General features: G+C 45.3%; 1 protein-coding gene across 1 annotated transcript; it reads left to right on the forward strand.

Moving 5' to 3' along the window:
* Positions 1-16,664: 16,664 nt before the first annotated feature.
* Positions 16,665-27,900, forward strand: cxcl12b (chemokine (C-X-C motif) ligand 12b (stromal cell-derived factor 1)). Its single transcript, XM_027015407.2, has 4 exons — positions 16,665-16,927; positions 18,519-18,636; positions 21,593-21,676; positions 25,167-27,900. The coding sequence occupies exons 1-4, from the start codon at positions 16,861-16,863 to the stop codon at positions 25,195-25,197; spliced, it is 300 nt and encodes a 99-aa protein (XP_026871208.1). The 5' UTR covers positions 16,665-16,860; the 3' UTR covers positions 25,198-27,900.
* Positions 27,901-27,903: the final 3 nt, after the last annotated feature.

Raw genomic sequence — 27,903 nt, forward strand, 5'->3', positions numbered from 1 at the left:
GGGAGACAAGCACTTGGCAATATATTTTGTCAGAGAAAATAAATAAATACCAAAAGGTAAAACTCCAGAACGTAATGATTGCTGCTGGCTGGTTTCGGGGGTTTGAGCTGCTTACATTCTCCAGGCATATACCAGAAGTCAGTAGGATCTGACAGGCAAAACAGTTAACCTAGCCATGCAAATAAGAGGGTTTTTACACATAAAGTTAATGTTAGAATCATCATCAGGCAATCAAAGACATAAGTCCACTCATTTGATGTGGAGAGTATACGTGCTAACATGCATTCACCATTAGTGACATTAGCTCTATTGGGTTGAAGTGATCTGATCCATTAGAGTGCTGTGTTGTGCTGGCGGGAGGCTAAGCCACAATATCACAGCCATAGATCAGACTGAGGGAAGCAGCACGGCCATAGATCAGACTCAGAGAAAGATCAGACCACGGTTGGCTACGGGACTAAAAGCTCTTTTAGTCGTGTAAAGACGCGGATCTTGGTAATGTTAGCATGTGGCATATTTGTTGATTCAGGCCGTGGCGGACTAGCTGTGAGGAATGGGACAAGATTTCCCAGAGGCCCCTCTGGCCGGTAATCAGAAAGCAGCAAAATGAGTAGGTGATCAACGGACTGCTTGTGGTGCGTGAGGTCAGTACAGGACCGGTCCTCTGTAGGATACACGGTGGGGGTATATCTGACTAGGTGAGTTTGTCACAGAGTGTAGTTACTCTGGATAATTTAAGGGTGTTTCTGTTTTCGTATTTTTTTTTTACACTACATAAAATGACATTTAAGTGTAAATTCAGCTGCCCAGAGTCATAACCTAGCACAGTATGAATGACCATAAAGGGTCTTAGAATCCTAGTGTCCTCAGCTGCTACCAGCACCTTGGACGTTGGGATGATGAGTCGTCTGGACTGCAGTACGGAGTCTGTTGGGAGCAAGAGCGCCAGGAATCGGAATAATGTGTGAAAGAGCTGGATCAATATCAATATGTTTTTTGCCCTCTCAGATGTGAGGAAAACACTATTCATTACCCAAACAGCAGGTCACATCCTACACCAGTAGCACTCTGTGCTGGACTAAAGACAGGTGAGATTCGCTAAACTCACAAACAGGAGGCTGAACAGGAATGTCGGCGCAGTGCAGCTGTCAGATTTTTTTTCCGGGGGGAGGGAGACAGAAAGAGACTGAGGGGGGGCAATTATCTAAGCAGCTGAGAAAGAAAGAAAGCGAGAGAAACAGAGAGGGGGAGGAGAGAGAGAAGCAGAGAGGGAGAGAGTCAGAAAGAAGGAGGGAAGAGAGAGAGTAAAGAAAGTGAGAGAGAGAGAGAGAGAGAGAGAGAGAGAGAGAGTTCTTTACTGTCACTGAGGTTTAATGGTTACTTAAACAATTTGAGCAATTATCCAAGCAGCTGCACAAACATGATTCCAGCCGGCCCCCGGAAGAGCTTCCTGATTTCAGATTCACCCTCCTCGAGCTCTCATCTGACTCCACGTGTAACAGCCGACTCGGACACCAGAGTGCGGATGTAGCATCGGTGTGACAGGTATGACGGAACACTGACCGATGAGCTCCGGAATTGCCAGCGCGTGAGGGGGAATTCCCGCTACACTACCCGCTACTCTCCCGCTGCGTTCGGCGGGCCAGAGATCAAACGCACTGCTTTCAGACTCCTCGGGTGTTGGGTGTGGCCCCAGCACGCCCCTGCAGTGTGAGCGGCCCCTGGGAGCCTCACACTCTGTGTATGTGTGTGTGTGTGTGTGTGTGTGTGTGAGGGCAGTGGCATGTGTCTTTCACACTCTAATTGTGGTCGATCAGGGATGAAATGCAGATCCGAGGAGCTACAGGTTGTTGGGTCGTACAATCCACTCCAAAGCTGCCAGCCAAACCGGGGGAGGGGAATAAAAGGAGGAGTGTGCATACACACACAGAAAGAAAGTGCACAGCAGAACGCCGATTATAGAACACTTTGCATACGAGTCACAGAAAAGGAAACAGAAAGGAAGAAAAGAATAGCAAAGTCGCTGAAGGGGAGAATCTCTAACACCCACATGATCACTGAATACAGAGTGGCCCCTGGTGGCCCTGTTTGGCCCTGATGCCTGCTCTCTGTGCAAGAAGCCTTTGGTCTTTATGACTCATGCGCGCTAAAGCCAATGGCAATAACACACGTGTTTGCGCTTGATCTTTTCAGCTAACGACCACTGTGCAAAACATCCATCACCAAAGAACAACAATGTGCTACATTTATAGGCACCATCTTGAGAAATCCTTTTTAGTTTGTTTTTACCTTGTACACACAGTGGGGTGATGCAGCTATTGTTGATATGCTGGTATTGATCTTGAAATAGGACGTCACCACTAAGAAAGAGGCTGCGGCTTGTAACCATCGATATCCATAACAAAGAAAGCTTTTTGTTTGTTTGTTTGTTTTTTTAAAGTTGCGTTTGACCTTTGACCTCAGTTTGTCCCCTGAACGGCTGATAACTGGGATCTCCGAAGGCGTCATGCAGAGCGAGCGCTCCTCCATGCGCCTCCGCATTCGGAGGTTCAAAGAGGAGCGCCGGTCAAGGCCTCCACGCTCTGTAGCGGAGGCGCTGCATTGAGGGGCAGTCAGCAGAGCAGAACGGGAAACAGGCGGCGCGTCTCAGCTGGACAGTGAACAAAAGTGCCAGGGCCATGAAAGGCAGGAGGGGAGCAGGGAACAACCCAAAGCCAACATCCACTCTTGGTCCTGGGAGTCCACTTCTGCTGGCGCCGGAAGTCAGACATCCATGGAATTCTGTCCATATCAGAGGATTCCTAACATCCGAGTGCTTGTATGGTACAATGTGTGTATGTGTGTGTGTGTGTGTGTGTGTGTGTGACATTTACACAAAGAAGAGGCTTTTACTTTTGCAGTTTTCTAAGCTTTTAAGGAGTCTGTTTCAGTACTGTTTCCCACCCTCTTAGTTCCGTATTGATGCACTCAAACAGCTCGGAGCCCATCAGGACTGGCACACCGGGGGCGAACGCGCAGCACACAGACGGGAGTTTGCACCATGATGCAACAATGGCCTCTTGTCAGTACCATTCCTAACGAGCCATTCTGACTCTAGAAGCCCCGCTGAGAATTCAAGAAGTGTGCATTCCAGGAAAGTGCTGTTCAAAGTGCCGAATGCCACCCAAGGACAACACAAAGGCGATCTGAGTCTCCTCCTGATCTCCCCCACACACGCCTTTGAGCTCAGTCTAGCTCACCGCTCTGACTCTCTCCTGAGCCCCAATCTCAGAGGTTAGCGGGGCTAAATCCTTAAAGTCCAGGGCCAGGGCCGATGATGTGGGTGTGCCGGCGAGGCAGGCAGCCAGCGTGGTGTAATTGAGTTATTAGCCTGTCTTGCTGACAGAGATGGGCTTTGGACGTATCAGATAACGGCAGGCGCTAGGAACTACATACACACACACACACACACACACACACAGACAAAACATCTTACCCATACACAAAGCCTAATAAAACCCACACAGGCCCAGAACTCACCTCACAGGATTTTCCCTTTGCACCCAGTTTGATCTATTTCACCGAACACATTAGAACACGAGAATGCCGTTTAGATAACAATGGAACCCGAGTCGTGTTTTTCTTGGGAGTTCTCCTGGATGAATTTATTTCTCAGTCTAATTGGCATTTCATTTCATAAATCAATTTCTAATAAATTTCCCATAACGGCACCCCAGAGTCGTTCCTCGGTAATTAGGACTGATCTGCTGGAGACGGAGAACACAGCGGCACGGGTTCTGCTCCAGATGCTGTGTGTTTTCGGGGGTCCGCCAGGGGGGCTCCCCTTGTGCAGAAGGTCGTGAGGAACAACCTTCGCAGTCATCGCACATGTGGACTTGTACCTTGACTGATTCAAAATAACCATTTTCTCAGAAGAGGGATCCAAATGTTTACACGAGCAAGTTCGTTTCGGCTCCAGAGGCGAGCGAGGGGGCCGCAGCTGTGAAGCGACGGCAAGGTCAGGACGAGAGGGCGGATGCAGAGAAGAAACGCCAAGAGACAAAGTGTTAATATGGACGTTATTCACCTCCAGTGGCCTCGTTACGGAAACGGACCGTCACGCCGGTCTGGGACACTGCTTTAACCATTTCCAGGTGAAATATTTTTTTGCTAGGCACCTGCAGGAATCGCTAGCTTGTCACCAGTCAATGCTGAAGGTGAAAGACATTAAGAGAGCATGCTGTCTTGCAGGATGTCTTGAACAGTGCACAGTACTTTCCTTCCAAACCGCTTCCAGTTCAGGAGCAAAACAAGAACCTCACAGACGTACTGCTAATGTTCTGTGATATCTAAATCAATCACATATCAATCAAGTCTTCTACTGTTAGTGGAGACTTTATTTTTCCAACTTGCATGTAGTAGATTTTGCGCTTGGATGTGTGTATTAACACTTGATTAGATTGTTTCTTTATTTATAGCGTTTAATGAAAAAGTCCACAACAGAAAAATCTGTGATACTTTTGGATACAGGGCAAGGCTCATACAGCAAATATTAAAAAGGTTCCCATTTGAGAAAGCAGAACAGTATGCTGGTTTTTGACTAGAAGCCCAGTATCAACACCTTGCATCCATTTGTGCTGGATGAAACCTGGGAGTAACGTGCAGCCCGTTTCAACCCCCTTTCTTGTTATTCAAACTTTGGAGTGCAAATCACTCTTTTAATCCAGTTTTAGTCTATTCATATTAACGTATTCCGTACAGGCATAGCATCTGGATGCTTCTGAATCGCTCCGTTTGGATGTGCAGGCTGAGCCGACACCAGCGTGTAGCTGCAGCGTTGCCCTCCTGAAGACCGGACCAGGATTCTCTCCTGTCGTTGGCTAACTGTAGGCTCTTAATCCAATCTGAGGTCTTTTCTCATTCCAGGCGCATCTTGAAATCATTTTGTCCCACTCATTAAGTTGTTTCTTCGAAATGTGGATGGGTAATGCTTGGAATCAGTGTTCCAATAAACTGATAATGAGTGAGAAGAGTCTGTGTATTGAAGAGACTGGGGGGACTGGGGCTGATATATCTCTATGTAAATTATTCCAAATACGGCCCATTTAAAGGCTTCACCCACACACCCACACGCACAGGTGTGCACAAGCATACACACACAGTCACACACAAGCAGATGCACACGTGTGAACACGCACGTATGCTCACACACAGTCACACACACACAAACACACACTCATACAGAGAAAGAAAGAAGACATCAGATATATGTGGACACAAATGCATTACGTACTCCGTCACATCCAGATCAAATCTTAGACCCGCACTTACAAAGCACACACACAAGCACAGAAGCATGCACGCACGCACGCACGCACGCGCACATCTTTTGTTTTCAATTCACTGATTCTCTTCAAGAAGAAATGGACTGGAAGATCAAGTCTGGACATATGGACCCTCCTACTCAAGTGCTGAATAAGGTCAAATGCTGCCGAGAGACGGCCAGGAATGCTGGTCCCAAACAGGAAGCAGGGAATCAGGATAAACTTCACACTGATTGCATCTGTGCAATCTCCATCGTTTGTTCTTGGACTGCACTGTTTTCCCCTGCTGCCAATGTGCGGATAACTCCAGACGCTCCCCTAGTGAATGGAGGCTGCTCCTCTCTCAGCAGCGACAATCTTCCAGCACGGCCGTGTAGCAATGCCCAAGAAGAGAACCGATCTCTAAAACACACAAACAGCACAGACAGAGAGGAACTCGTATTTCCTTTAGGGCAGCTGGTGAGATGGAGAAGATTTCTGCTTCTGCTGGTGCTCAGCAGAAACAAAGCGCTCAGAAGAAACAAGTTTGGGGGAATTTAAATTGACCCACAAACTCTCTCCTCCCCTCCACTCACCCAGCCTCTCTCTTTCTTCTTCATCTTCTCTCTCACGATCCTCTTCCTCTGGTAAGCTGAGTTCATGAATCCCCTTGTGTCTCTGGCACGCTAACTGTGCTAAAATAGGCCATTTAAAAGGATCCCGCTAGAACCCAACACCTTACAGCCGCGCATGTGCGGTGTCGGCTCTGCTACGGAAGCCTAGTGAGCGTGAAACCCGTCCTTGCTCTGAACGTTCACTACAGTTAGCAGCTCTGCAGTCAGACATTTACCGCCTTAAACAGCCATTAGGCTTCTGTGATGATGAATCAAACTGCTCATTAAGAGAGAACTTCAGTAAGACCAGGTAGACATGTGTGTCAGTGCATGTGAGTGTGTGTGAGTGAGAGAGAAAGAGTGTGTGTCTATAATTCACTCAGCACCTCAGGTCTAGCATGCAGGCAGAAGTACCTGAGTTTTTTTTTTTTTCCCTTTTTGTACTCAGATGTGTGTGTGTGTGTGTGTGTGTGTCCAAGTCATTAAGAGTGTGAGTTACACAGGCCTCGAATGACCAGAACGTTTAAATTGTGCTCTTACTTCTGGCCATTTCTGGCTGGTTAGCAAATAATGAAGGTAACACAGACATGGGCCTGTATTCACTAGTTGCTGTTTTATATTAATTTCTCAGATATTTTAACAAATAAACCACTAAATCCTGACATGGAAACATTTTTGGCCTTGTTGTGGTTATACTCGATGGTACTGCAGGGTTGTATATGACACGCAGCCCTATTTAGACAAACAAAGCACCAGACGACAGTCGGGTCCGACCGCATTTATAGGGAAGTAAGGAAGCCTAAAACCACATACAAGGAACTCAAGTCAACTGCAACACGCCCCTAACCCAGCGCGAGGCTCCCGGGCACGACAGTGAAGCGTGACGGTGGTCTTTGGGTGGGTTGGTTTTGCATGGAACGGCAAACAGAACATCCCTCCGTTTACCTGAAGAACAAAGACCCTCCGTCTCTCTCGCAGAGACAGCTGCAGCTGTGGGGAAGGGTGGGCCCACGCCCTGGGGGGTCACAGTGGGCAGCCATCATCTGACCCTTTATCTCGCTCCCTCATCCCTCAAGAAGACCAGCGTCTGTTTATCGAACTACTTAGAGGAGAACCACTGATCCTGGGTCAGCTGGATTTTTACATCATCTTTGAAGATACTCATGAATACAGACCTTTGGCCCTTTTGCTTGTAGATGGCCAGTTTAGTCCACTGAACATCCCTGAGCGTAGCCCACAGAGACCCAGGAGACGGACTTATTTTTATCTCCATCTAGGAAACAGCAAAGCCGATTTGAGATTGATTAGGACATGAAAGCTCGGCTGAAGGATGCAAAATGAAATCAGTGAAGCACACTGGTACGCGTAACAACGCAGGAAGTGACCTGTGTGGCCCAGGACGTCAGAAGTACCCGGCCTGAGCCTATACCATGGTCCCTCGGCATGGCAGCCAGTGGCTTCTCAGGATGGAATGTTCTGCTGTGGTCTACATGGCAGGATCTACTCCACCTTTCTAACCCTCACCTTTACAACTCCATCACACACACACACCCCCCCCACACCCCTTCCCTACAGGTTTAACAGCCCTGGCTGGGGGTGTTTGACACCAAGAGGGGTTAGAGTGATGATAGAGGGAGAGAGCAAGGCAGTGGTCACTTCGCCCCTGGCCACTGGCCTCCATAACCCCTCGGCTCTCTGCGCCGATGAGTCCATCTGTCAGCAGATGGCGGAAGCCACCCGCACAGTGTTGACTCTGCCGAAGACGCAAAACAAGCGGAGGCCTGGGCTCAGGCTTAGGATGGGTTAGCTCTCTCCTTGTCAGACATCACAGCTTACAAAAATGGCACTATGCACACCACAGAGGAACACAAGCTGCTACAGAACCAGGCTTATTCCAGTAGACCTCGCAAACCCTCCAACATAAAGTCTTTTTGTTGGCAGACTGAAATCCATTACAATGATTTAATGGTACCTCAAATTAAGGTTCGAAATAACTTATTTCAGGCCAGATATTAACTCTGTAGGTATATGCATGTTAGAGTTTAGAATGAACTGATCTAAAATGGAAAGTGGAAATAACTGAACTATTGGAGGGAGCCGGGAATCTTTGGCTGAAGTATCCTCACCTGGAAAAGCATGGAGTGCCTTTCCATGGCAACCCCTCACCTTGCCAGCCCTCACAGCAGATCATCCATCCTCGTACCCACTGAGTCTCTGCGGGGGGGGGGGGGGGGGGGGGGGGGTGTAACCAGAGTTCGTCACTCCTCAGAGTGTAACGTGGGGTGGATCAGTGAATGAGGGATCTGTGATTGGTTTCCTGGCTGCATGTCGAGTTCCTTCACACAGAGCTGGGCACCACATTGTCCCAGACGAAGCCCCGGCTATCATCCCTAAGCAGCGCATGATGTCTGCTCAAACAAGTTATGAAAGCTCAAAAAGGGGGGCTGAGAAATGGAGATAGAAAGAAAGGATGAAGAAACTATTAATTGACGAACTATCATTGAGAATCACACTGATGTTGTATGTGGCTTTGCACTCTGTTTCCTTATTAATCCAACATAAAAAAGGCTACTGAAATCGTTGAAGTTGCTACCAAAACTGATATAATGTCTGATGGGTGACGCTCTGGAGGCTGACGCTTTAGTATGTCTCTCTTAGGGAGACTCAGTCATTTCCAGAGCCCTGGAAATTGGCAGGAACTCTCCTCCTCCACCTTGACAAGCTGCCAATCTCTCTCTCTCCCTTTCTCTCGCTCCCTCTCTCTCTCTGCCTCTCTCTCGCTCTCGCTCTCCCTCTCTGCCTCTCTCTCGCTCTCTCTCAATCCTTCCCTCTCTCATTTCTTTTTCTTTGTTGTTTCTCGTCAAAGCGACCACTTGGTCATCTGGTTCTGCATTCAGAAGAGCCTGAACACACACACCCCCACCTCAGGCTTGACCTCCGGCCGCTTCGTAGGGTCACGCTGGGTGTCACTGGACAATGGCATGGCTATGCGACCCCTGTCTCACTTAAAAAAAAAAAACCTGGCAATCAAGGCTTTTTTGGGGCGGGGGGCAAATGTACACAGGAAGATTCAAACTGAGTGGAACAAGAGTCTGAAGGAGCATCTCTGAACAATGTTGAAAGGAAGACACAACTGAAGAAGTGAATCTGTGGAAAAACAGATTGTCTACGTTAGACCTGGTCCACCCAAACTGTGCGCTCAAGATTTCAGAAACTGTATGAAATCAGTTTCACCACTGAGGGTTGATCAAAGACTGCACTCCAACTCAGGCATTAATCATGTTATTAAAGATCCATGTGTTAGTCATCAGTAAAACGGGTTAACACCAGATGTCCCAAACATACTGTAGCATTGAGAACATCTGAACTGAGTATTATCAAAACAGCAAGTTTGGGGAACTTCTGGGGGAAATTGGTCCATGATCCATTTTTATACTTCTGTGATACATAAGTCATACATATATACGAGGAAGCACATGGATGTCTCCTGTCAAAAGCCTGAGTACAACTGATGAAAACCAGGAGTTACAGGATCCTGTGCTTCACACTGTAAATCTATGCTGAATCACTTAATATGTTATTTATTAAATATGTTTCGGGGGAAAAAAAGTCTCATGCTATTTGCTGCGAAAAATCTGCCCTCTTAATTAGAAACCAGTCGGTCCTGGCCCAAACGCCCCCACCACAGCTAGTCTGCACCGAATGTAAACATTATCTACATGTCACTTCCTGTGGGCTCCCCCCCCTAGGGGGGGGCAGAGCAGGAAAGGACACTATGTAGCAGTTCACCGATACACCAAGGGTCAATGCGTCTGATCAGATCAGACAGTGATTTACAGAGTTTGAGTCTCATCTGGGATCAATCTAGTCAAGCCTGAGTCCTGTTAGACAAAGAAGGCTTTTGCTCTCTGGACTGAAATCCAGTGTGATCTAATGGAATGATGTGAATCTGAAACAGCTTTGAGAACCAGCCAGTGATCCACCTCCAGTCTGAATGCTAGATGACAGTCATAATGGATATATAATTTAAAAAAAAAAAGAATAGAAAGAAATAGGGAGGAACAATGTTTCCTAACTCATCCTGCATACCAGATCAGCGGTTCCCAGAGCAGTTGCCAGGAGCTATTTAGCACAAGCTCGGGAACAGTCCAAAACGTGGCTTTACAATACGGATCAGGAACCTCTGCCTTCTAGACTATTAACCATCTCCAGTCGGGTCAGCGGACTTAACTTATCAGTCAGTAAATCATAAGGAAACAAGAGCTCTCTGCAGACAGCCGAGGGCGGATGCGTTTTAGCGCCGCGCCTCCTTTCTCCAACCCGCAGCCACCCAAACGGCTTGAAATCAACTCCTTCAGCACTGGAGCCTTAACCGCAACACACGTCAATCCCAATTAGTGCCCACCGTCCTGTCACCTCCAGCTGCACGGCCGTTTAAAAGTGACTGCTTTAGGTGGTGCGGCAATCCACAGACCGAGGCTCTTGACAGGTGGTGCGATTTTCCTACCCTCCGCGTGAGCTGCTCGGACATTGACCCCGCTCCCTCCATCCCCCGGCCTGCGAGGCAGCTGTGCTGTTTTCGCTGACCTAACGAGACCGGGCCAACACCAGAAGCACTCGCCAGGGTAAGGGGGGGGATCCGGCATGTGTACGGCGCTCACGAGCCCGGGAAGGCTGGTTTAAGTTAACCTGTGGGGACAGTGGTGCAGCAACTGTTCTCTGTTTTCATCTGTAATACAGTTTTAGGAAAATGTGATGATGAAGCAGCACGAGTCTGCTAGGGCTACGAAAACAGATCAAATTTCGGACGCTCCAGATAACGTACCGACGCGAGCGTTCGGCAGAGGGAGAGCGAAGGTAAAACGTAAAAGAAAGCGATGATTAATGAAGAATGTCTGCTTCCAATTCCAGCTTCTTGGCTGAAGGATCTCCCTAGATCACATCACAGCTCTTAATGGGCCTGTTCTCCTACTCACCTCTGAATGCTTACAAATAAGACTCATCGTTCCTACTTAAAGCACCGTTACGCTGATTCAGCGCAACACACAGGGCCCTATAAAGTCTGCTGTAGCACACTGCATTGGTTTGATCATTACCAAATGTCCACATGATTACAGTGGACGGCTCTGCCATCAGAACTTTAAAAAAAGCTAGAGGGCATAAGTCAAAAAATCAAATCAAAACAAAAAAAGGTTGTTTTTTTTGTAAGAGCAACTTCGTGTGAACCCGGTGCACTAAGTGGGTCAAACCTGCTGGAGCTGAGAGTGCCAGCAGGGAGATCCAGAGCTGCGACCCAGGCAACACAGTCACTGTTCTGACGCACTGGTCTCATCTCCTGGTGTGTTTGATGGACATGATCAGTTGGGTAGAAAAAAATCAAAGGACGTGGACTCCAGGAATTTAAGAGGAACTAAGAGCATGCCACTGTAATCAGAACCACCCCGAGGCTGTTGGGTGACACCGATCGTAGAGAGAGGAAGAGGATGCAAAAGCCTTTACAGTTGAGACTGGCTCACTAGGAGGTTCAGATCTGGGCCAAGCTGCCCTTATAATAATATATTACATACTGGGAAACTTCTGTCCAATTAAAAGTGTGTCGTTTTACACCGAGGTGAAATTCTGTCTCTATCTGGGTTTGGGACTCGGGGTGGGAACAGACGGGCCCACAATGCACTGGGAGCTGAACTTTGACGTCAGTGACATGGGGTTCCTAAATGAAGCACAGGGACCCTTCCCTGCATTCTTAGCATGGAAACATTGTTATTATGATGCCACCACACCAGAGATCAAGTAGCATTTTATGAACCATATATGGATGCGCCTGCAGTAATGACCATTTTTGACCATTTTGTCTTTAAATAAGAAAGGCGTAATACCCCTTTATGCTATACATCTCAAGAACCAGAAGGGTCTTTAAATATTTGGAGTCTGCTTGACTACTGTGTTGGGCCAATACAGACTCACTGTCCTGCCGCGAGAAGAATCCCTGTTTCTTACACTGACGTGAAAAAGCTCCTTGCTGGCTTGCAGCATACATGCATGAACCGGTTCCATAAAAATATATGGCGGCTTTAAACCAGTACTCAGGTTTCCCAGAGAAACAGGATGTTTCGTACAGACTTCCTTCATCAGCTGTTGAAGCAAAGTGCTCGGATTACCACTGCATCTTTTACTACAATACGCTGCATTTAATCCCTGGAATTTTCTTCATATATCTCCATACTGAACACAAATCTTTTCATTCAGGGACAGCTAGAATGAACTGCCAAAAACACACAAAACATTTTCAGACGAACGCATGCGAACATTTTCAAAGTACATTAATTTTTTTGCTTTTGCAGAATACTTTTTTAAAACTGTCAACGAAAAATATGACAGAGAGTGTCAATGTCACAAAGTCTTGGAAGCAAAGCTTCCCTTATAATGACTCCACAACAACCTTCTTAAAAACACCAATTAACAAACACGTGAATTTATGGAATGCAACCCAAAATGAGAGTTACTACACTGGAACACCCGCAAACATTAAACCTTCACACACCACTCCCATTCGAATTCATCTTGTTTTTAATGCATTCCAGACCCCTGTTAATGCCTTTTCACATGTCGTCTAAGAAAAAGCCGAGATGTCAATTAGGAATGACCCTGGTGTCTAGTTGCTATAGGAGCCCAGCAACGGTGATGCAAACACGAGCGGTTCTGGTCTCATCCAACGGCATGACCGGAGCCCCACCCTTAAACCCTTCCCTTGCTCTTGTGGGAGAGATCCAGTAAGAAAACTGTTCGGTTCTCATGTTTTAACACATCGTCGCGCCAGAATTCCTCTATAAATAACAACACAACCCGGGCTAGTCCGTCACACCTGTGTGTGGTTTGGGGAATTCTTCGGGGCGTCCTGTGCGGCTCAGGTCTGCTGTACGTGCGGCTGTAGAAGCTCTGCTTCCCAGGTACAGCAGTGCTGTAACACTGCGCTGGATTCCACCTGCCCCCTTAAATCTCGCCCCCAGGGGTCAGCGCAGGAAGAGCACCAAACTGCGCAGGTCTACGGGGCTGCAGCCCAAGAGCCACGTTATAAAACCAACATCTACGACATGGTAACGCTTGCGCTTGCCGGCTTACATCGGGTCTGCGACGTCGTGTGCATGTTCGTTTACAGTTGGTGGGGATTCGGTGGATCAGGTCCTTTTCATCATCTTGCGTCTGTGTTCAGTAAATAACGCCGTCTGTCCCTGACCCCCCGTTACCCAGGCTAGGCTCAGCCTCGCTGGGGCAGGGGCCATGTAGGAGCTCCCTCCCCCGAGCTGCTTTCCTCCAGGGCCCATAGAGATGGGGCTTAACGAATATAAGAACGGACGAGTGTGGTTTATGGGAGAGAGGAGCAGAGGTGGACAGGGATGTCTCTTTTAAGCATTTCTTGGAAGCCTGCCGGACCCTCTGCCACACAATGCCGCGAAGGAAATGCCCCCTTACCCTCCTTTTCTGTGTCTTTTCTTCTCTCTCAAATGATACAAGGCTCAATAGGGGACATAATAGTCAAAAAGAAGCAGCTCACCTAAATGGGGGTCCCCAGCATTTAGCATCTTAAAATGTATACCAGTGTCTTGACATCAAGAGGACCTTTACACACATCTAGGTCCTGTGTATGATTGCTGGATCAAAGTGCACATTAGATGGGTGAATGACTGAATTAAGCAGTTTCTGTCCCAGCATTCCTGTGTCCTGGGATCAGGGTTTGCACACTGACCCAAGACCAGCTGTTTGCTTTTAATATCCTAATGAAGACAATGATATAGACTCGGGGGGCTGACACTACATGAGCCCTCCAAAACGCCCGGCGTGCCTGTGATTTCATTGGCCCGTCCTGGTCTAAAGAGGCAAATTAAAGGGCAGCCCTTCGTCGGCAGGAGGTCCTCGAGACCTCATCAAGGCCCGAGCGAAGCTGGCTGCCCCGTTCACCCACAGCACCTTCACAGAATCTTTCAGACCTTCCTGCACCAACACATCCCATTAGTCAAAGCATCTCCAACGATGCAAAAATCAGAACACATAGCCAGTAATTTATAACAAGAGCTAATTCTCTGTTATTTTACTATTACTGTTACTCTCTGTTACTATTATAGCGCCATTAGTCTAGTTTACTTTGATTTGAACATTTTCTGTGCATTCAGAAGTTGCCACTCAGCTTTCGGTGAACAATTTCAAAATTATTTTAAATACCGAATGGTGAAGACAGTTTCCGTATCCTTTTCATTGAGCTATAAACGAATTTTTCGGTATTTAACTAATATCCGAAAACTATCCGAAAGGGAGACACGACTTTTTTTTTTTTTTTTTTTTTTGCTTTACCACGGTTAAAGGCCGACAGGGAAAATTCTCTTGACGTGCCACCTACTCAAGTCTTGTTCCTAATCCGCGACAAACATCAGCGCCCAAGTCTAAGCATAATAAACTGTAGATGTGATCTTAAACTCCGCGATCCATATGGAAAAGAGGTTGTCTGAGGCTGGGCGTGTTTGGGTGTTGATGAATGCTATGACACACCTGCGTACAAAAGAGGTATATCGCCGAAGTGCTACTCTCCAATCTCTTACACTTCAAACGCCCAATGCTTTAAATGCATATTGCACAGGCGGTGGCGTTTCCTCGCATGGCTGTACCCTTTGTTTTTTTGCCGTGTGTGTAAGAAAAAAAATATATTCAACAACTCATCGGCTTCGTTTAAAAAATGTAAAGGAATGTAAAAAGTGTGTGAAAGATAGGAGAGTACTAGACATTTCTAATGCTAAATATTACGTTTCCTATAATAAAGATATCTTGTTCTTGTTGAAGCAAAAATGTTAAGAATCAAACACGGGCGCAATAAATTCTACGTTCCTGTCAGATGACGGTTGTCAGTCAACTGACCGTGAGAAGCCAAGGAGGGAAACACTGGTGTGAAACTTTACACTCGGAGCTGAAAGGCTGCTTTCTAAACTTGTGTGAGATAAAAACTTGTCACCGCGGCTAGCAGTACTGTAGAGAGGGGCATTCCAGCATCGTCACCTCAACGACAGGACGCTAAAGAAGTCTCCACCACGTAAGCTGTACGAGGAGGACAAGAAAAATGTACAAATAGTATACGAAAATGTCAAAAAAGTAAAAATTAAAACATTTAAAAAAAACTATTTGGATATAAAGGTTGAAAAATCTAAATAAAAAAAATGAGTCGGTGCTCGAATTTTAAAGCATCTGAAAATCAATTATGCTAACTTTTCAAACATTTTTTAAACATTTTTTTCAGATGACCTCAGTTATTTTGCAGCAGTTATAAATTATTTCTTATAGCTTATACCTTAGTCAACTGTAATACTTCATATGCTGCAATACTTCAATACTACACTGTATTGTTCACTGTGTGTTCAAATGTTCTTCTGTGCAGAACACACACACTCACTATATATAAAGAAGATTCTAGGTGAGTAACTTCAGTGTACTGTAGTAAGAGATGTAGAGAAATTGTAGTAAAGTGCACAGAGTTCCCAGAGAAACAGGGCGTTTCAGACAGATCCTTCATCAGCGGTGGAAGCAAAGTGCGTCTCTTCTTTAAAGAAACTTTCCGTTTAATAAAATATCCAAAGAAGATTCTAGGTGTGTGTGGGGTGTGTGTGTGTGTGTGTGTGTGTGTGTGTGTGTGTGTGTGTGTGTGTGTGTGTGCGAAAAATAAATAAATAAATAAAAATTTTATATATATATATATATATATATATATATATATATATATATATATATATATATATATATATATATATATATATATATAAAAGCTGTTAACCCAGTGCTCTGTGCAGCTAACAGAAGGGAATGTAGGAAGCCCCGAATGCTACTGATTAAAACGCAACGAGTCACCGTCATATACCGACTTAAACGGCGGATTAGACACTGAAACATTATTTTATATTATACATGTGCAATATAACATATATTTAGGCCACTGTTGCATTTTCAAAGTGTTATTTGTAGATTGTAGGAAATATTCATTTTCAGGTCAGCATCTCAGCTGTTAATTAAAGCACAGCAAATGTACTGCTGATAACGTAGCAAAGGCAGTGTTTAAAGCTGGCTAAAAACAGACATTTCGGTCGCAACAATCCGCGATTGGCCGGCATCTTTGCGACACGCCCCCTCACCTCCGCACCGAGACTCCCAGCTCTGTCCCAGAAAGGTAATAGTCCATTCCCATAACATAAAAACACCTATGTCCTGTTAAACGCTAAACTGCGTATATTCACTCAGTAAGCATTACTTTGACAGCTTTGTGGGATATAAATACACACACACACCCTACACTTGAAATTGACAGTTGACATCCGTTTATTACAGAAGACATTTTAAATGAGATATGCGAGGTATTTGATTTGGGACAGGAACAGGAAAGAGATCAGCGCCAGATAAGTGAAAATAAACAATCAGCAACAAAGAGCTGACATTCAAGAACAATGCTGAGGTAACAGTAGAGAAACAGAGAGAGAGAGAGAGCCTGAGACACAGAGACAGTGCGAGATAGAGACAGACAGAGAGAGAGAGAAAAGGGTGTGGGTGGACAGTCACATTAGGCTCAGTAAAACATTTTAATTGAGGAAGTTTCCTTGGCAAAGTTTGCCTTGCTAAGAAGACTAGTTGGTCCACAACATCCCTTCACTTTCTCTGCTCACTAGCTCGCAATCTCTCTCTCTCTCTCTCTCTCTCTCTCTCTCTCTCTCTCTCCTCCTCCTCCTCCTCTTCCTCCTCCTCTTCCTCCTCCTCATCAGCATGTGGGAGTGCTCTACTGCCGCTCTCAAGTCTTAGCACAACTGCTGAGCACCCAGGCACCACACTGTGTCCTGGAAGCTGTGAGAAACACAAAAGCTCTCGATACACACACACACACACACACACACAATTGCGTACACATACTTGCTCACTCACCCTTTGCATGCTCCAACACAATGGATGTCAAAGTGCTGGCAGTGGTGGTGTTTTTGACAGTAGCAATGAGGGATTCACAGACTGAAGGTAAGTTACTGTGGAAGATGGCCATTCCACAAAGATCAGCTCTCTGCTGACAGTCGCAGACGTGACGCAGGGAGATGGAACTTTTTTTTTTTATCTTAATTTATCTACTCATCAGCATTTTACATGCTAGTTTCAATATGCATGTACATGTGTGTGTATTTACTGTCCCTGTGACAAGAGTGAGTGTGAAAACAGTCTTTCAGGTAAGATGTTGTACTGGTGGTTTGGTGGTGTGCATTTGGTTTAATTCAGAAGACAGCATCCAGCAGATTCCTTTAGAGATTTGTGATTTTATGAAGGTTTTATTGATGGAAAAAGCTGTTCTGCAAATTCTCCTTTGCAGGTAGAATCTGCTCTTTTTCCAAGTGACATACTGTATCCTAACAAAAGGAGGCATATGAATTAACTGTGCATGTAGCATCACGCTGTAGAGCTTAATTTGATTTGGGTTTTGTGTGGTTTGTTTGTTTGTGTATATTTCGGCGAGCCCGCGAACTTTTTCAGGAACAGTTAAGTGCAGGGTCGTCTTTGCGAACTTTTCTTCGGCTCTCAGAGAAAGGTTTCCCCTCTGGGAATTTCTTGTAATTGTTGATCTATTGAGGTGATGGAGAAGAAAAAAAGTTCATTTGCTTGCTAATTACTTTTTGCTCGCGGCATTTAAGATGAGAAAGGGTGCCGGTAATGCGCGAGGACGGCTGTGGCTCTTCGCGCGCTCTTCGTCCGCTCTTCCCGTGCAAGATGGAGACACTAGCTTAGCGAAGGACTAGTCTAGGACTAGATAAATGTTTTAAATCGAGGTGTGTGCTGCAGACTGCACAGTCCACCTTGGTCCAAGACGACGTGATGCCACGCGGAGAATGCACTTCAGACAGTTAATCAGGCGCGCGGATTCCAGCCCAAGCTCGAGGACGGCGTGGAGTGCAGGACTAGAATAGGAAAGCTTTCCATCAATAACTGTTAAGGACACTTCTCTGCTTCGAACCCGCAGCGAAAAGCCAGACCTGTTTAAAGGCAAGTCGGAAGAAAAGCAGTAGCCTAATCTAATTTTAATGATCTCGCTAGTGGACGCAGGTGAACGCATGGGTTCCCACAGATATGTTTGCTATGTGGGATAGAGGTTAAAAGCAAATATGTTGTGCAATGTGGTAGTTTACATCTGAATTTTTTTTTTTAATTGCCGAGGGTACATTTTTATTGACTGTAAATCACTTGCTATTTAAATTGTGAATACGTTTCACGTAAGTAGGCTACAAACGCCAATAATCTATACAGAGAAACAGCTAGCCGCTGAAATCGATGTACAACTGTTTTACATTTTGTGAACACATTTTCTAATGAACATAAGAGTTATACAGTCACTTAACTTATAATCGGTAGTTACATATTGGACCGATACATATTCGCTAATAATGTTTCAGTTAGCATCATTTTATTTTACCATCACGTGGATTGTATCTTTTCAGACCACGAACCCGATCAAAAATGTTCACCACTGGCATAAGCCTCGTGGAAAATAAATCCAGTTCAAACCCAGCTGGCGGTAGCAGGTTGTGCTTTGCACGCTCTAACGCTCAGTGCGTTTCTCCCGCAGCCAAGCCCATCAGCCTGGTGGAGCGCTGCTGGTGCCGCGCAACCCTCCACACCGTGCCGCAAAGGAGCATCCGCGAGATTAAGTTCCTCCACACGCCCAACTGCCCCTTCCAAGTAATGTAAGTGTCAGCACTGCCGCTCTGGCTTAACACCATCCTGGACGAGCAGCCGCACAAATGCGCGCCTTTAAGTATGACGACGCTTCATTAGAAAAGCTGCACGGAGATGCTCCGTTAATTGACGTAACTGACGTCGGCAGGTTACGCTAAAAACGGTCAGTGCCACCAAGGTGGACTGTGCAGTCTGCCAGAAAAAAGTGCACTGTTTATAAGCAGAGTGACCCAGTAATGTTGTTAGTTCAGGGTTTGTTAACTACATATTATAGTTAATGTTAACCATATGGTTTAGGTTAAGGGAACCGTAATGCAAACGTTAGCAAGTTTTGGCTGTAAGACAATGAAGGCATTTGTTACTTATTCAAATACAGAACATTTTGTAACACTATAAGATGCTGTGATAAGAGAGGATGCAAATGAGCGTGTGTGTGTGTGTGTGTGCACGCTTTATCAGAAGATCTAGATAACCACATGACTGGGAGACTGGAAGTGAATGACGTGTTATGGACTGGCTTTTTCCCCCAACCTTTAGGAAATCATCAGGGGTCATACTATGCCTGGATTTTTGCTGGCCTTGTTGAGTGCCTTTCCATAATCTCTTTCTCACCAACATTTGGCATTACTTGGCTAATCTGGAACGTATTAATCTAAAATGCTTTGACGATCTAAAAACTGTCAAAAGTGGCCAGTACTAAGAGGACGAAGGGTTAACAGGGTCGTCAGGGGTCACTGTGAGACAGAAGGTTAGACTAGGACAGAACTTTCGCCGGGGGGCGACACATCACCCTCCCTCACACAGACATCAACTAAGCACGGTTTTTCTACAGGAATTCACCTCTGAATCTTAAGTACCGGGGACTCTGAAAGACCCCCAGGACACTGCAGCAAGAAGATGAAAGGGAGGCAGCAGTAATACTACCCCTCTGCACACACACACACACACACACACACACACACACACACAAACACAGCACCCTGTTTGCTGTTAGCATTACTCCTGGCTGTGTTGTGCTTACCGCCTGCTGTTTCTGTCTCAGCCCACAGACACCTCACACAGACACCGGGCCTATAAGTAGTTAAGTCCGGTAGAACTCAGTCAGGAGCACTTCAAATCACAAAACGGGGGAAAAACCAAAAATAAACACAGTGAACACTACAAATCGATCAACTTTTGATTTCATTCACAAAAGAGGCAGTGGGGGAGAAGTCCAGATCCAGTTACACTTCTGTTTACATTCAGAAGTTGGTTTGTAGAATTTGTGGATGGTTTGGTTTAAGCAGGGATTTAGTGTCTGCTAGAGTATACCATCTGCTCAGACGGAATAGGAGCGTGTGTGTGTGTGTGTGTGTGTGTGTGTGTGTGTGTGTGTGTGGTGGTGGGGGGGGGGCTCGGGGTGGATGTGGTTAATTTGCAAAGCTGTGTGAGCTGTTGTCCCTCTGAGCTGTTAATTCTCAAACATGACCTTTTGGCGCAAAGGTGTGACATGCAGTGATGTGAGTGGGTGTGAGAGAAAGATGTAGAAGAGAGAGAAAAGGTGAATGTGTCTCTGCATTTGTGATTATATATGAACTTGTGCTTGTGGGCACACTTACAGTCCGTGTGCATTTGGCAGAGAGAAAGAGGGTGTGGGTTGAGAGTACGCACATGCCCTGTGTGATGTGCATTCTCAGTTGCATTTGCAATATGTGTGAAGTATGTGTGTGTGTGTGTGTGTGTGGAGAGGTGAGGTATCACACTCTCTTTGTCAGATAGATGACTTAAAAGGTTACAGGCTTTCCCCGGAGTCTCCATCACACTGAGGCATGTGATTAAAAGAGCCATCAGTCTCCAGTAGCCTCCAGTCACTACGTGTCCGTGAAACTCACCCGTTCTCTCATATTTACTTCATCACTCACCTCACAACCACTCACGCTGCCCCCCCTTGGCATGCACCCAGACCACCGGCCTCCCCCACGCTCCGACAGCTCTGGTCAACCACGCTGTGTCGTTGGCTGGGCTTTTGGGTTCTGATTAATTAAGGACTGGTGAGGTGGTGATTTTTATCAGGGCCTTTACACTGGGTTTAATTATTTTTAATTAGCAGTGACGTTAATATTTACTGTTATTTCATCTAAAGTAAAGCGGTTATTGGAAAGTTAGAGTTTTGAACTCCTAGGGCTGTTTCCTGGAAACTTCAAGTGCTGGTGTTGCAGTCATTCTTACAGTGTTCATTAGTGTCCAGTAAGACTGAAATGAACATTGTGATATTTTGACACAGGGGTATTGCTGTGGGGATTTCAGAGGAAAATCCTGCTGTGAGCACAGGTTATGCCTCGATTAGCCTTTATGATGAGTCTGGAGGGACTCTACAACAGTATTTCCCCACCTAATGCAACTCATTAGTTAATTAGCAAGCCCATTTGTAAGCTACATCACATGTATTGGCACTGGAAAAGTCCTGCACATACTAGGCAACCGATTGGTAAGCGCCGCCTTAGAGTACTCTAATAAAGCATTTTCTGTCACATTTGGAAATAAATGATTTCACTAAGGATACATTAGCGATCTCCGTTCAGAGCTGCTTCAGTCCAAAAACAAAAAGCAACCGTTTCCACACCAGGTACGGCTCTTGGACGAGCCTCCAGTGTGTGTCCACTGTGGTCAGGCCAGATTAAACGCAGCCAGATGTTAAGTGGAAGTGGCGCAGATGTAGAAAAGATCACCAACTGGCTGGTTCTCCTTCCCAAAAGGGATCTGTGGCCTATGCCAGCCTCACTCTCTTGACCTCATCGGATGCCAAGTCGAGGCACAGCAGCTTCCTGCTGAAGCAGATACCTTTCTTTATCAGTCTCTCATTACCAACAGCGAGTTAAAGGTCTACATCTCAAATCAGAGGTCTTTCTCTGGAGTTGTCTCATGCTCTGCTTCCATTACCTCACTATCTCCTCCTCATTGCTCCAATCTCTCTCTTGTTACCAGTGCCAAGCTGAAGAACAACAGGGAGGTCTGCATCAACCCCAACACCAAATGGCTGCAACAGTACTTGAAGAACGCCATTAGCAAGTAAGGAGGAAACCCTTGCTCAAAAAGGCCACATGTATATAGCGCGCATACACACACACACACACAGACACACACACACAGACACACACCGAACAGAATACTCCCAGAGTGTTGACAAACCACTCACTATAACAGATCCCGTTCAAGGAAATGCTATTCTTCCCCTTGGACTACACTTGTACAGATTTGAACTAAAACTCAGCATTGCAGTAAGCTTACATTTTCTTGTGAAAGTTGCTTTGGATCAATACGTGTTGTAATTGGCTGGTGAATCTTTCCAGGTTCTGGCTTCTCTAAGCTTAGCATGAACAACCAAAATATCACTAAGGTCATTCAGTCATTAATGCTTTTATCTGTGATGTTCTTAGAATAATTAAGGCACAAATAATACATTGTATTATTTGGAATCTAAATGACAGTTATTTGATATTTTTGTGAAATTTCTGTGGTATATACATCTAAATGTTATTTGTTTTTATTATAATTATATTATATTTTTGACTGCACTGGAACGGCACATTATTATCTTAAACCTACTTTGGGTGTCATACACATGAACTTTATGATGCTGAATAAACTGCTGCAGACTGTGCAGGACCCAAGACTAACAAGCAGTTGATTGGCCTAATGAGGCAGTGATGCATGATGGGCCTCCTGTAGTGCTCAGCAGAGGAGCAATGTCCAATCAGCTTTAGCTTTATTAGTGCGGGGCAAAGCATTGTTATAGCAGAAGATACAAAAGTTGAAGTATGGGTTTTTTATTTTACTCAAGTACAGAAGTACGTGCACTTAAATGTACTTGAATTTTTTTTTTTTTATATGTCTTTAAAACGCTTTTCTAAATATTATTTTGAATGTTGTGCATAAATAATAGCTTATACTAAACCTGTATGCATCATCTGCAAAATCATACAAATTATTTTTTATTGTAGAGCAAAAACTTCATAGCCACGCATAAGTGACTTGTAGAAATGTGTGGATCTCAAAAGGATCACACGTCCCGTGTTCTGTTTCGAGCAGCGGGATTTCAATTGGCTAGCAACGTGGCGCTTGGTGAGGTGTTTGAGTAGACATTGCCTGACTTTTTAATTTTTTTTTGAATAATAGATTAAAAAGTGATGAGGAGGAAGATAAGGCAGGATGCATGTGCTGAGCAGTGTTTATTAAGGGTAATCCAATAACGAATGTCGTTAAAGCTGACCACAGTCAAAGAGCCAGAGCTTAATGAAATGAAACTGGATAAGAAAGACAGACTAAACGGGGAAGACTAGGAGGGTATCCAAGACTAATGCACAGCCACGACTGGCAACATAAGGCAAGAAAATCAGAAGAAAAGAGAACCGACGCGAACACAAGGAAGAGCGGAGATGCACAAATGGGCAGGCAAGGCAGGGACTAAACCGAAACAAGAATGAAAACAAAACCACATGGTGCTAATTAGCGCCATGGGAACCATGAAGCCAAGGATGGGAGACCGTGGCAAAAAAAAAGACTGGTTTTAAAATGTAGTGAGTAGAAGTACATTACATAAGTAGTGAAGTACACGTGATAAAATGTCATTTGTTGCTTCCTCTGCCGCCCCAAGCTTGTTAAATAAAAAATATTTGAGAGTCAGATACATTTTTAAATGCCCAGTACCCACAAGTGTGAACTAACTGCACTCTATAAGTGGACAGGGTGAAGGGGCAAGACACACTGTGGGGGGAAATGCTGAGTGAGAAACCGTTACCTTAGACTTTGACCTCTAAATATATAGTCGGTGATTTTTTTAAATCAATCATAAAGTCATGCGTTGTAAAGATGAAATAAATGTAAAATAAACTCACCACCAAACAGCCGATCAGTTGGAATAAGTGCGGTACGTGAGGACGTGAGGTACGTGAATAAGTGCGGTACGTGAGGACGTGAGGTACGGGAATAAGTGCTGTACGTGAGGACGTGAGGTACGGGAATAAGTGCCGTACGTGAGGTACGTGAATAAGTGCTGTACGTGAGGTACGTGAATAAGTGCTGTACGTGAGGTACGTGAATAAGTGCTGTACGTGAGGTACGTGAATAAGTGCCGTACGTGAGGACGTGAGGTACGTGAATAAGTGCGGTACGTGAGGACGTGAGGTACGGGAATAAGTGCCGTACGTGAGGTACGTGAATAAGTGCTGTAAGTGAGGTACGTGAATAAGTGCTGTACGTGAGGTACGTGAATAAGTGCCGTACGTGAGGACGTGAGGTACGGGAATAAGTGCCGTACGTGAGACGTTAGGTACGTGAATAAGTGCTGTACGTGAGGTACGTGAATAAGTGCCGTACGTGAGGACGTGAGGTACGGGAATAAGTGCCGTACGTGAGACGTTAGGTACGTGAATAAGTGCTGTACGTGAGGTACATGAATAAGTGCCGTACGTGAGGACGTGAGGTACGGGAATAAGTGCCGTACGTGAGACGTTAGGTACGTGAATAAGTGCTGTACGTGAGGTACGTGAATAAGTGCCGTACGTGAGGACGTGAGGTACGGGAATAAGTGCCGTACGTGAGGTACGGGAATAAGTGCCGTACGTGAGACGTGAGGTACGTGAATAAGTGCTGTACGTGAGGACATGAGGTACGTGAATAAGTGCCGTACGTGAGGACGTGAGGTACGTGAATAAGCGCTGTACGTGAGGTACGTGAATAAGCGCTGTACGTGAGGTACGTGAACAAGTGCTGTATGTGAGGACGTGAGGTACGGGAATAAGTGCCGTACGTGAGGTACGGGAATAAGTGCCGTACGTGAGACGTGAGGTACGTGAATAAGTGCTGTACGTGAGGACATGAGGTACGTGAATAAGTGCCGTACGTGAGGACGTGAGGTACGTGAATAAGCGCTGTACGTGAGGTACGTGAATAAGCGCTGTACGTGAGGTACGTGAACAAGTGCTGTATGTGAGGACGTGAGGTACGGGAATAAGTGCCGTACGTGAGGTACGGGAATAAGTGCCGTACGTGAGACGTGAGGTACGTGAATAAGTGCTGTACGTGAGGACATGAGGTACGTGAATAAGTGCCGTACGTGAGGACGTGAGGTACGTGAATAAGCGCTGTACGTGAGGTACGTGAATAAGCGCTGTACGTGAGGTACGTGAACAAGTGCTGTATGTGAGGACGTGAGGTACGTGAATAAGTGCCGTACGTGAGGACGTGAGGTACATGAATAAGCTCCGTACGTGAGGACGTGAGGTACGTGAATAAGCGCCGTACGTGAGGTACGTGAATAAGCGCTGTACGTGAGGTACGTGTATAAGCTCCGTACGTGAGGACGTGAGGTACGTGAATAAGCGCTGTACGTGAGGTACGTGAATAAGCGCTGTACGTGAGGTACGTGAATAAGTTCCGGACGTGAGGACGTGAGGTAGGTGAATAAGCGCCGTACATGAGGATGTGAGATGCTAGTCTGGAAGTTGATGTTTTTTCTTTTTCCCTTCCATCTTTCTTTCTCTCTCTATCACTCTCACAGGATAAGAAAATCGAAAAAGCGCAACAACTAAACACAGAGGTGTGAGGAGAGAGGGTGTGGGCTTCTGACTTCTGCAGAGATACGTACCACATGTTTGCCTCTCACTCACACACTCTCTCTCACACACACACACACACACACACACACACACACACTTAACCTGTCCATCTGTGGACTGCTTGCACAAACAGCACTTCGCTTAAAACGCCTTTCATTCTGCACGCAGCCAGCACTACAGCTCATCAGAACCAACACCACAACCACCCACCCACACCCACAGCACCACTGTGCCAGACGCTTTGAGACTTTTCATTCTGATGCTGGTGTGCTGCAGAACTGAGTGATTGTATAAGAGCAAAAAGGTAGCCATCAGTTAGTGTTTGCAAGAGACATATTCAAGGGGGGGGGTCAGAGAGATAGACAGACATGCATCATACCTGCAGCTCTTAAATTTGTAATGTTAACCTATGATCAGCTTTTGCTATTTAGTCCCAGATGACCAGACCCGTAACCTCAGAAAGGAGCTGATCCTGGATCAGCCGTCCTTCTCCCTCATGCCTGCAGGGACTGCTTGGATTCTGGGTGCTAAGAGCACATCTGCATGCTGACAGATGGCTCAGCTGCGCCCCCTACAGGGAGACAGATCCCATGCTACAAATGCACTGCCAAAAACAGAAGCAGACTCGAGTGGGCAAAGCTTTCTACAACCTGATCTCCTCATGTTAAATCACATTAGTAGTCTTTTTTTTTTTTTCTTCTTCAAAAAGTTGCTTTAAGCTCAAATGCTAGATGTAACAAATTAAAGATTTTTTAAGTCAATATTAGAAAGTCAGTCCCTTATCTCCACATTCATGGCAAACCAGGTAGCGAGCTGAACCAAGACTGAGCCGCTACTTTGAGACTCATGACACAAATATCTTGCTTTGCTACAGCGATGCACTGACGGAGTCAGCCTTATGTTCTGTTATTTCGGTTTGTTTTTGTTTGTTTGTTTTGTTGTTAATTACATGCATGTCTGCAACAATGCAACTTTCACATCAATGCAATCACATCTTGGCAGCTGAAACCTTGGTATGGAACACGTGTCAGTACTGTCGCCCTCCTCACAAGCAGAGCCTGCAGCCCGCTGACTTTCTGCCACAGGTCAAATTGTTGCCATGTTGATTTTCTTTCTGTTCTAGTTTCATAACAGCTGGATCACCAAAAGAAAGCATTTCTACGCCTCCAAGCAAATTAAATTAGTTTATATTTCATGATTATGTAGATGTGCTCTACAGATGTCAAACTTTTTAGTGATCCAGCATTTCAGTTTTGTATTACGGATGCATTATATTTTCTGTGAATGTTAAGCTCCCATGTACTAATCGGCCACCCGGACTTCACACGGGAACAGTGGAAAAAGGGGACCAAATATTACCTAAATATTAACCTATGAAAAACTGTAAATATTCCGAGTATTTGAGAACCTGTTTAGAACGAGGTGTTTAGAATGTTGGACAGCCATTTCTGTAATGACGAAAATGTGTAAAGCCCTTTCAGTGCTTAACGTTTCCCTGAATGATGCGGCAGGCGCTCTCCTACTGAGCCACTCAGCTATGATTCTGAATTAATTACTCATTGAGGGATTTATTTTTGTGTCGTTTTATTGTATAATCTAATTATGAACACAAGGAACTGTATGAAGAAATTGTTCAGAGAGTATTATAGGCTTGGGCACAGGTAACATTTCATGTTAATGTTTATATTAATACTAATAATCACTTGGAATGTCATTCTGTATACTAGAAGGAAAAATCAAATGCCGCATCTAAATGTAAATAATTACAAAGGAACATTATAAAAGGGTTGATGGTTGGACACATTAAAAACAACAACAACAAAAAGCATTTTGTTTAGTGTGCCACAGTGGAACAGTGTTATTACCAGTGGACTGCCAGCTAATGCACAGCTACACTTTTAAATTCCCCCTTTAATGGTGTAATTATGTTGAAAAAGAAAGAAAAAAGTTAATATGTGGGTTTGATTTCTGAGGGACTGGGAGGCTTCTGAAAGAGCCAAAACATGCTTGTTATCAGGCTACTCCAGCAAGCACTTGACTGCTGTGCCTTTTCTTGCTGTGTATTATTTCCTGTGTTGCTAAAAAGGGCCTGGCGTGGCTGTGCAGAGGGTGTTTCTGCTCCAAGCGCCGAGGCCAACGGCCGCAGAAAGCCACAACGTACCTGATTCATACCCTGTTTTTGTTGTAGTTAATTACAGATAGTGTTCTTAGGAATAATGTACTGGCATTTTTTTTTAAAGCCTCACACAAGGAACTGTGGGAAACAGCTATGACCGTGGGGTCAAATCCCAGAAATCAAGGGCTCTTTCATTTCAGCCAAATCAACACAGAAGTGCAATCTTGCACTTTTAATTCACTGATAGAGTTTGACACAGATTTTGAGTTCACCTTGATTCATTTTACCGTCTGAGTTAGCCTTGACGTGACGGAACTGACCCCAGACCAGGACATGGCCTGTAAATCCCCTTTTCCTAACGTGAACCTGAAGAGGTGCTATAGAAATCGTTATCGTTCTCCCCAGACAATGTGAATCAGGATCTGGAGCAGCTCTCTGCGTCCGCATCTTCCTGTAGAATGTTTTTGTTCTTATACATCTATACGCTCACAGTTTGTAATAATGAATTGAGATGAATATATTTAGTCACATTTTCCAATAAAGGTATTGAAAACCAAAAATGT

Source organism: Electrophorus electricus, chromosome 21 (genome assembly GCF_013358815.1).
Source record: "Electrophorus electricus isolate fEleEle1 chromosome 21, fEleEle1.pri, whole genome shotgun sequence".
Classification (NCBI taxonomy): Eukaryota; Metazoa; Chordata; class Actinopteri; order Gymnotiformes; family Gymnotidae; genus Electrophorus; species Electrophorus electricus.

What these genes read in the sequence shown, in the direction of transcription:
- cxcl12b (XM_027015407.2), top strand. Translation starts at nt 16,861, where the DNA reads ATGGATGTCAAAGTGCTGGCAGTGGTGGTGTTTTTGACAGTAGCAATG. An exon ending in GAGGGATTCACAGACTGAAG is followed by an intron (nt 16,928 to 18,518) that starts GTAAGTTACTGT and finishes TTTCTCCCGCAG; the next exon opens with CCAAGCCCATCAGCCTGGTG. An exon ending in AACTGCCCCTTCCAAGTAAT is followed by an intron (nt 18,637 to 21,592) that starts GTAAGTGTCAGC and finishes TCTTGTTACCAG; the next exon opens with TGCCAAGCTGAAGAACAACA.